General features: G+C 40.0%; 1 protein-coding gene across 2 annotated transcripts in view; it reads right to left on the bottom strand.

Moving 5' to 3' along the window:
• Nucleotides 1-3445: 3445 nt before the first annotated feature.
• The window catches only part of UMPS (uridine monophosphate synthetase), a 28910-nt gene continuing 21632 nt past the window's right edge, over nt 3446-10723 (bottom strand). The window contains exon 6 of one of the 2 annotated variants that reach the window (XM_025875533.2): nt 3446-3820. In XM_025875533.2, coding sequence (XP_025731318.1) covers nt 3651-3820 — 170 coding nt within the window. In that variant the 3' untranslated portion in view covers nt 3446-3650. The remainder of the gene's footprint in view (nt 3821-10723) is intronic. The other variant, XR_012378818.1, reaches the window with a different exon arrangement.

The raw sequence follows: 10723 nt of genomic DNA, 5'->3' as shown, positions 1-10723 counted from the left end.
CTAACACATTCGAAAAGCACCAAACTTCTACTCCCCCCTCCACGTTCTATGTATGTCACCTTTTACATTTTATTTTGTGTATCTCTTGACTAGTTTTTGTGGGTATAAATGATTTTACTACTTTGATGTTTTAACCTCCATACTGGCTTTATAAGTGATTAATCTACTTTTACTATAAGTTTGCTTTTACCTGTGAAATTTTTTTTCATGATTTTCCTCTAGTTATGGCCTTTTCTTTCCACTTAAAGAATCTCCTTTAATGTTTCTTTTAAGGCTGGCTTAGTGGTGATGAATGCCTTTAGCTTTTGTTAGTTTGGGAAAATCTTTACCTCTCCTGGGTGTAGAGTATTGGTTATTGGGTTTTTTTCCTTTCAATACCTTGAATATATCATCCCACTTCCTTCTGGCCTGCAAAGTTTGTTAAAAAAATGAACTGATAGCCTTTTGGGGTTTCCCTTGTATGTAACTGTTTTCTCTTGTTGCTTTAAAAAATCTCTATCGCTATTTTTTGCCATTTTGATTATGTGTCTTGGGGTGGACCTCCTTGGCTTAATTTCTGTGCTTCCTTGATCTAGATGTATTTCCTTTCCCAGATTAGACAAGTTTTCAGTTATTATTTCTTCAAATAAATTTTCTGCCCTCTTGTCTCTCTCTTCTTCTTCTAGGATCCCTATAATGTGAATGTTATTACACTTGGTGTCACTGAGTTCCCTTAACCTATTCTCATTTTTTTATTACCTTTTTATTTTTGCTATTCAGCTTAGTTGCTTTCCTTACTGTGTTTTCCAGATCCCTTACCTATTTTTCTGCATCATCTAATCTGCTGTTGATTCACTTGTGTATTTTTGTTATTGAATTCTTCAGCTCTGGGGTGCCTGGGTGGCTCAGGTCATGATCCAGGAGTCCCGGGATCGAGTCCCACATCGGGCTCCCTGCTCGGCGGGGAGTCTGCTTCTCCCTCTGACCCTCCCCCCTCTCATGCTCTCTCTCTCTCAAATAAGTAAAACCTTAAAAAAAAAAATGAATTCTTCAGCTCTGTTTTTTTATATGTTCTATTTCTCTGTTGAAATACTGAGTTCATATACTCTTCTCCAGTCCAGTGAGTATGACCATTACTTTATCAGGCATGTTTATTTCCATTTCATTTAGCTCTTTTACTGTGATTTTTGTCTTGTTCTTTCATTTGGGACATATTCCCATTGTCTAATTCTCAGGATTAATGGTTGTGACTGCCCTCTCTTCTCAGGGGCTTCTGGTGTTAGAACAGTCTGCTACTAGTCTGACTTATTTTTTTGGTTAACTCTTTATCCTTGAAGTTCAATAATTTTTATAGGATATGCCTAAGCCTATGCCTTTGTCCCTAGCTCCTGCCTAGAATTTAGTGGGCCCTTTTAATCTGCAAACTCAAGTTATTTTTTTCAAACTAGAAATTGTCAGTTATTCCTAAAATGATTTCCTCTCCTCCCTGAATGTCTTCTTTTATTCGTGCATCTGTCCTCTATGGCTCTCATCTACTCCCTTACTATTTCCATTTCTTTGTGTCCTGAATTTTTATGATTTCTTCCACTTGATCTTCCAGCCCATGAATGTAGTTCTCAATATTATCATACCATCTTTAAATTTTCCATCGCACTTTCAAATTCAAAACTAAAATTATTTAAGTTCTCCCAAAACTTGGGTCTTGTTTTTGTTATTTTGGTCTCTGAAGTGTGATGTTTCCTGTGGCAACTCATTCTCACCAGAAGCCCTGTGCTCACGAAGACTCAAACATTTTGCTGGGCCCCATTCCAGGTACAGAAAAAACTGCAATGAACAGAAGAGTGAATCCCTGCTCTCTTGGAGCTCGCACCTGTTACGGGTGCTTTTCTTTGCTTTCCTCCCCTGGTTGCTGGATTTCCTCAGGCACTTTCTTTTGTCTACCCTTGGCTCTGTACACCTCGAGAGGTGGGGCAGACCCTCCTAGAGCAGCAAACCTATGCCTGGTAGGAGGCCTAACACTTCTAAGGGCCAGCATTACAGTAACCAGGACGGTCTGTCAGAAACCTCAGTTCCTCCCAAGCAAGGAAAATCCAGCTGACCCTCCGGTGTATGCACACGCACACATGTAGACACACGTGCCACTTCTCCACAAGTCCTGAGCCTCACTACTGTTCTGTCTACCTACTTAATGGAGACAGTACCTGGCACCTGTCCTCTTCCTCAGAGATCCTGGCAGAGCCTGTGGTCGTGTTCCAGTTTTACCTGAACAAACCCACCAGCCATTTTGTCCAGTAGAGAGAGATGAGGGAATGGGAGTTGAGAGGAAGCAACATTAATGGTGATTTCAGGCTGCCACCTTCACACTCCAGTGCCTTTTTCAGACATTCAGACAGTCCCTGGAGGCTTTTCCTAGGGATGACTCCCATCAACATGATGGCTGAATTGGGACCGAGACTCCAGTTAGCCACAGGCTAATCCCAGGACCGAGACTCCTGTTAGCCACAGGCTGCAGTGATGGGAGAGCCTCCAACTGCAACTGCCACATGGCCCAGCTCAAACAAGATCTTGAACAGGCAGAGGAGGGGCCATTTCAAAATGCTCACCTAAGCTCACACCCCATTCCCCTCCCTCCAAGATGCTTCCTGAAAAGACAAATATATAGAATTGGGGAAAATCTCTATCAATCAGTACTGGAGAAGAGGGATCATCCAGAAACTCAGAAGAACTGGTGGGAGAAATCAGGTATTTGGGAGCAGAGGAGAAGGGCCGTTCCGCTGGTTAGGGTACGTGCATGAAGGTGGGGCCTGGGAAGGTGGATGTCCCTGCCCTCACCTCAGCAGAAACCCAGACCTGCTGATAACAATGTCAACTCTGTGGCTGGGCTTTCGCTGTCTTTCTAGTAAAGGCAGACTTCCCTGTCCATGACCATTGGGATAATTAGGCAGGATCCTGGGCACACCTTCAAATGGAACCTCAGATGTCTTGAAACTGCTGTCTTTTTAAGGAAATGAAAGAGCAGCCTGTCTACTTGTAATCCAAGTCGGGCAACAGGAAGCCGTGACGGGTGCAGCACAGGTCCACAGGTGCTGCCTCGGTGAGGAAATGAGTCAGGGCACCTCCCCCTTGGGTGAGATGAACACCAGGTACTGGCTTCACCAGACACTAGCTACTGTCATCTTCCCCTCTTCCTCCCTCTGGACACCTGTACTATCACTTTTAAGTAGGAAAGGAGAATAGCTAATATTTAAATATTATTGGGCATCACATAAGACACAGAATGAAGGACACATGAAATACCGTCCTCGTTTGAGCCTTTTGAGGTCTTAAAATTTTTGTTACAGCAATTAATCAAAATCAAAAAAGTCTGATCTAGGGATGGGGGAAATGCTTAAATATGAAAGACCCCAACACACGTAGAACTGTGATTGCCTAATCAATATCAGTCTCCAAAAAAAAAAAAAAAAAAGAGCTTGAACATGAATTTATTATAGTAACAATGCAGTGATTATTCAGCATTCAGTACTTCCTAAAGACTGTGAGAAACCCAGAAGTCATTCCAACACAGAACCCACGAAAGAATCCAACCCATTAAGTGTTGCTTGTTATTTCAAGCGAGTGCATCTCAGGAGACCATGTATCTTCAAGGTCTTCACAAAAATGTATCGAGACACTCAAATACCAAGTCTACGCAAATAAGCTTCCCAAGCAGCTTTTCGGTACAACTCAGCTGCTTCCAGACGATTAAATGATGATGTTATGCCCCGGCCTACAATGATGATATCAGAACCTCGTTTGCCAATAACTTCTTGTGGGCTATTGTACTGTTGGCCAAGATTATCCCCTGCAAAAACAGAAAAGTCACTGTTTAACACAATACAAAAAATAAAATAAAATAAAAAAATCAAGAAGCCAATCAAATGAGTTTTCTGAATAAGAATCTAACCAGCTTTAAACAAATATGTGCCATGTGTTCTCCATGCCCCTCCTGGACAGCAAGTGATTAAAAGCAGATGAAGGGACTCCTTAGGCCAGAGATCCCATGGCAGAAAAAGATGCTAACCAGCTCTTCAATGTTGAATTTTAGAGCATTTATCATTAACAGTATCAAAAACCAGGAAATCTCCTATTGCCAAGAAAGATTCATTACCAAAAAACAAAAACAAAAAAAAACAGTAAAAATTGGCCTCACAATCAAAGACGATTATACTATACATCTCAGGATCACTGTGACACTGTTAGAAAATTCCTCACAAACCTCTAACCTGACCACACCAAAATGAGTCTTCTGTCATAACCCTATCCAGTGCTCAGACTATATACAAACCCTAATCCTTAATTTTGACTTTTTACTTCCTTTACTCTATCAACATTTGTTTTAACTTAATTTGTGTTTTTTAATCCAAGTATAACTGACATACAATATCCTATTATTCAGGTGTATGTCATAATGATATTTTTATACATTAGGAACTGATCTCCAAGAGAATTCATTGCTGTCAGCACAGAAAGTTATTACCATATTGACTATATTCCCTGTGCTGTACATTACATCCCCCATGGCTTATTTATTCTATAATTAGAAGTCTGTATCTCTTAATCCCCTTCACCTGTTTCACCCATTCCTCAGCTGCTCCCCCAACTAGTAACCAACACTTTGTTTCCTGTACCTATCAGTCTGTTTCTGCTTTGTTGGTTATGGTTTTTTTAGATTCCAGGATAAGTGAAATCATAAGGTATTGGTCTTTGACTTATTTTACTTGGCATAATACCCTCTAGGTTCATCCATGTTGTCACAAATGAATGACAAGATGTCACCTTTTTTTTTTAATGGCTGAGTAACATGCCATTGTGTAACCTATACCACATCTCTCTCCATTCCCCTGTTAATGGACACTTGGGCTGCTTCCATATCCTGGATATTATAAATAATGCTGCAATGAACATACGGGTGCATATCCTCTTCAAATTGATGGTTTTGTTTTCTTCTGATAAAATACCCAGAACTGGAATTGCTGACGGTATGACAGGTTTTTTTTGAGAGACCAGTACTGTTTTCCACAGTGGCTGTACCAATTTACTTTCCTACCAAACACTAGTAGACTAGGGTTCCCTCTTCTTCACATCCCTGTTCTCTGATGATTAGTGATGTTGAGTGTCTTCTCATGTACCTGTCGACCATCTGCATGTCTCCTTTGAAAATATGTCTATTCAAGTCCCCTGCTCATTTGTAAATCAAGGTTGTTTTTTTTTTCAATGTGTAAGTTCTTTATATATTTTGGATATTACCCTTTTATCTTTATTTGATGTATTATTTGCAAATTCCTTCTCCCATTCGATGGGAGCCTTTTCCTTTATTTGGTTTCCTTAGCTGTGCAAAAACTTTTTAGTTGGATGTAATCCCAGTATTTTAGTTTTTATTGCCCTTGCCTATGAAGACTGATCCAAAAAAATATTGCTAAAACTCATACAAAAGAGCTTGCTGCCTATGTTTTCTTCTGGGGGTTTACAACTTCAGGTCTCCCATTCAAGTTTGAATACATTTTGAATTTATTTTTGCATATGATGTAAGAAGTGGTCCAGTTTAATTCTTCTGTGTGTAGCTGTCCAGTTTGCCCAACATCATTTATTAAAGAGACGGTCTTCTCCCCATTGTACATTCTTATCTCCTTTGTCATAGATTAACTGACCATATAAGAGTGTTTATCTTTGGTCTCTCCATTCCATTGATCTATGTGTCTGTTTCCATGCCAATACCATATTATTTCAGTTACTATAGCTTTGTAATTTAGTCTGAAATCAGGGAGCACGATACTTCCAGCTTTGTTCCTCTTTCTCAAGAATGCTTTGACTATTTGAGGTCTTTTGTGGTTCTATACAAATTTTGGGATTCTTTGTTCTAGTTCTATAAAAAATGTCAATGTTACTTTAATGGAGATTGCACTGAATCTGTAGACTGCTTTGGGCAGTATGGACATTTTGTAATTCTTTCAATCCATGAGCACAGAATACTTGTCTATATATTTGTATGATCTTCAATTTCTTTCATCAAGGTCTTAACAGTTTTCAGAGTACAGGTCTTTCACTTCCTTGGTTATATTTATTCCTAGGTATGTTATTCCTCTGGATGCAATCGTAAATGGGTTTTCTTCTCTCCGTGATAGCTTATTATTAGTGCATAGAAACAACTAATTTCTGTATGTTAATTTTGTAACCTGAGAACTCTACTGAATTCATTTAAGTTTTTTGGTGGACTCTCTAGGGTTTTCTGTAGACATACCTCATTTTACTGCACTGCACTTTACTTTGCAGATACTGCATTTTTTTACAACCTGAAGGTTTGTGGCAACCTTGCATTCAGTAAGTCTCTTGGCCCCATTTCTCCAACAGCCTTTGCTTACCTTGTATCTCTATCACGTGTTGGTACTTTTCACGATATTTCAAACTTTTTCATTACTGTTATATTTTTTACAGTCATCTGCGATCATAGATCTTTGATATTACTAATGTAACTGTTTTGGGGCACAACAAACTGTGCCCATATAAGATGGTGAACTTGACAAATGTGTTCTTACTGCTCCACCACCAGCCATCTCTCTCCCTCTTCTTGTCCTTCCCTATTCCCTGAGACACAGCAATATTGAAATTAGGCCACTTAACCGTACAATTCTCTAAGTGTTCGAGGGAAAGGAAGAGTCACATGTCTCTCACTTTGAATCGAAAGCTAGAAATGATTAAGCTTAGTGAGAAAGGCATGTTGAAAGCCAAGATGGGCTGAAAACTAGTCTTCTTGCACCAAACAGCAAAGCTGTGAATGCAAAGAAAAAGTTCTTGAAGGAAATTAAAAGTGCTACTCTACTGAACACATGAATGATAAGCAATACATATGGAGAAAGTTTCAGTGGTCTGGACAGAAGAGTAAATTAGGCACAACACTCCCTTAACCCAAAGCCTAATCCAGAGCGAGGCCCTAACTCCCTTTAACTCTAGGAAGGCTGATAGAGGTGAGGAAGCTGCACAAGAAACGCTGGAAGCCAGCAGAGGTTGGCTCATGAGGTTTAAGGAAAGAAACCGTCTCTATAACATAAAAGTGTAAGGTGGGGGCGCCTGGGTGGCACAGTTGGTTGAATGTCCCAACTCTTGGTTTCAGCTCAGGTCATGATCTCAGGGTCTTGAGATCAAGCCCCACTCTGGCCTCTGAGCTCAGTGAGGAGTCTGCTGGAGTTTCTCTTTCCCTCTCCCTCAGGCCCTCCCCCAAGCTTGCTCTCTCGTGCTCCACCGCCCCCACCCCCCGGTCTGGAAGATTTAGCTCAGATAATTAATGGAAGTGGCTCCGCTAAACAGATATTTTCATGTAGGTTAAACAGACTTCTATTAAAAAATGCTATCTAGGACTTTTATGGCTAGAGAGAAGTCAATACCTGGCTTCAAAGTTTCAAAGGACAGACTGACCCTCTTTTGTTGGGTGCTGATGCAGTTTGTGACTTTAAGCTGAAGCCAATACTTACCATTCCAAAAATTCTACGGTCCTTAAGAATTATGCTAAATCTACTCTGCCCATGCTCTATAAATGGAACAACAAAGCCTGGATGACAGCATATTTGTTTACAACATGGTTCACTGAATATTTTAAGTCCACTGTGGAGACCTACTGCTCAGAAAGAAAGATTCCTTTCCAAATATTACTGCTTCCTGAGAGTGTACTTGCTTACCAAGAGTTTTGTTGGGAGATGTAAAATGAGATTAATGTTGTCATGCCTGCTAATACAACAGCCATTCTGCAGCCCATAGATCAAGGGGTAATTTTGAGTTTCAAGCCTTATTAAGAAATACATCTCATGGGGCACCTGGGTGGCTCAGTCAGTCAAGCATCAACTCTTGGTGTCAGCTCAGGTCATGGGTCCTAAGATTGGGCCCCACACCAGGTTCCACGCTCAGAAGGGAGTCTGCTTGAAGATTCTCTCCCTCTGTTGCTCAGGTATGCACGTGCTCTCTCTCTCTAAAATACATAAATCTTTTTTTTTTTTTTTTTAAGATTTTATTTATTTGACAGAGAGAGACACAGCAAGAGAGGGAACACAAGCAGGGGGAGTGGGAGAGGGAGAAGCAGGCTTCCCGCCGAGCAGGGAGCCCGATGCAGGGCTTGATCCCAGGACCCTGGGATCATGACCTGAGCCGAAGGCAGATGCTTAACGACTGAGCCACCCAGGTGCCCCAATACATACATCTTAAAAAAAAATACATCTCGTAAAGCTATAGCTGCCATAGACCGTGATTCCTCTGATGGATCTGGGCACAGTAAAGTGAAAACCTTCTGGAAAGGATTCACCGTTCTAGCTGCCATTAAGAACATTTGTGATTCATGGGAAGAGGTCAAAATAACAGCATTAACAGGAAGAGTTTGGAAGTTGCTTCTAGCCCTCACGGATGACTTTGCGGGGTTCAAGACTTCAGTGGAAGAAATAACTGCAGATGTGGGGGAAACCGCAAGAGAACTAGAATTAGAAATGAGGCCTGAAGATGTGACTGAACTGCTGCCATCTCATGAAAAAACTTGAACAGATGAGGAGTTGCTTCTTACAGATGAGCAAAGAATCAAGAAAATGGTTTCTTGAGATGGAATCTTCTCCTGGTCAAAATGCTGTTAAGACTGTTGAAAGGACAGCAAAGGATTCAGAATACTACCTAAACTAAGCTGATAAAGCAGTGGCAGGATTTGAGAGGACTGACTCCACTTCTGAAAGACATTCTATGGTTAAAAATGCTATTGAACAGGGGTGCCTGGGTGGCTCAGTCGGTTGAATATCTGACTCTTAATCTCAGCTCAGGTCTTGATCTCAGGGTCGTGAGGTCAAGCCCTCCATTGGGCTCCAAACTGGAGGCGGGGCCTACTTAAAAAAAAAAAAAAAGCTTTCAAACAGCACTGCATGCTATAGAGAAACCCTCCATGAAAGAGTCCATCGATACTACACACTTCGTTGTCTTATTTTTAAAAATTGCCAGAGTTGCCCCAACCTTCAGCAACCACCACCACGATCAGTCAGCAGCCATCAAAATCAAGGCAAGACCTTGCACCAGCAAAAAGATTACAACTTGCTGAAGGCTCAGATGATGGTTAGCATTTTTTAGCAATAAAGTATTTTTTAATTAAGGTATGTACTTTGTTATTTTAGACATAAAGCTATGCAACACTTAATACTCTACGGTAGAAACACAACTTTTATATGCACTGTGAAAGCAAGAGGTTTACTTGACTTGCTTTATTGCAATATTTACTACAGTGGTCTGATACTGAAGCTGCAGTATCTCTGAGGTATTCCTGTGTATAGTATTATGTCATCTGCAACTACTGAGTTTTACTTTTTCCTTTCTAATTTGGATGCTTTTTATTTTTCTTGCCTGAATGCTGTCGGTTGGACTTCCAACGCTATGATGAATATTTCTTTACTGAGGTATAACTGAGATATAACATTAGTTTCAGGTGTACAACATAATGATTTGAAATTTGTATACATTGCCAACTCATCACAGTAAGCCTAGTTAACAATTAGGACCTTGAGTAATTACAAAAAAATCTTTGTGTGAGAACTTTTAGGACTTACCCTCTTAGCAACTTTCCAAAATGCAATACAGTATTATTAATTACGGTCACCATGCTGTACATTACATCCCTCTTATTTTATAATGAAGTATGTACTTTTTGACACCCTTTACCCTTTTGGCCCACTCCCCACCTTCAGCCTCTAGCAAACACTAATCTGTTCGCTAGATCTATGAACTTGTTTTGTTTTAGAGTCCACATACAAGTGAGATTATATGGTATTCGTCATTCTCTGGTTTATTTCACTCAGCATAATGCCCTCAAGGTCCATCTATATTGTCGCAAATGGCAAGATTCCATTATTTTTGGGTCATTATATTCCATTGTGTGTGTATTCTATTGCAAACATCCACTGATGGACACTGAGGTTGTTTCCATATCTTGGCTATTATAAATACTTCTGCAATGAATACGGGGGTGCATGTATCATTTTGAGTGTTTTTGTTTTCCTTGGATTAATACTCAGAAGTGAAATTATTGGGTCATACAACTTTACTTTTTTGAGGAACCTCCACACTGTTTTCCGTGTACCAATTTACATTCCCAGTAACAGAGCACAAGGGTTCCCTTTTCTCCACAGTCTTGCCAACACTTCTTGACTTTTGGATACTAGCCAATCTGACAGGTGTGAGGTGTTATCTCACTATGGTTTTGATTTGCATTTCCCTGATGACTAGTAATGGTTAGCATCTTCATGTGCCTGTTGGCCATCTGTATGTCTTCTTTGTAAAATGTCTTTTCAGATCTTCTGCCTATTTAATTGGATTGTTATTCTTTTTTTCTGGCTACAGAGGAATACGAGTTTAGTATATACTCTGAGTATTAACCCCTTATCAAATACATGATTAGCAAATATTTCCTCCCATTTAGATGGTTGCCTTTTAATTTTGTTGATGGTTTCCTTTGCTGTGCAGAATCTTTTTAGTTTAATATAATTCCACTTATTTATTTTTCTTTTGTTTTAGTTTTGGTCAGATTCAAAAAAAATCACTGCCAAAACCGATGTCAAGGAGCTTACTACCTATGTTTTCTTCTAGAAGTTTTATGATTTCAAGCCTTACTTCAAGTCTTTACACCATTTTATTGAAGCGAATGTCCTCTCCCCATTGTATATTCTTAGCTCCTTTGTCATAAATTGACCATATA

Source organism: Callorhinus ursinus, unplaced genomic scaffold (genome assembly GCF_003265705.2).
Source record: "Callorhinus ursinus isolate GAN/ISIS: 27379988/994484 unplaced genomic scaffold, GSC_fseal_2.0 scaffold1, whole genome shotgun sequence".
In the NCBI taxonomy this organism is placed as follows: Eukaryota; Metazoa; Chordata; class Mammalia; order Carnivora; family Otariidae; genus Callorhinus; species Callorhinus ursinus.
Note: the sequence above shows the minus strand (reverse complement) of the source record. Positions and strands in the feature narration are given on the sequence as shown.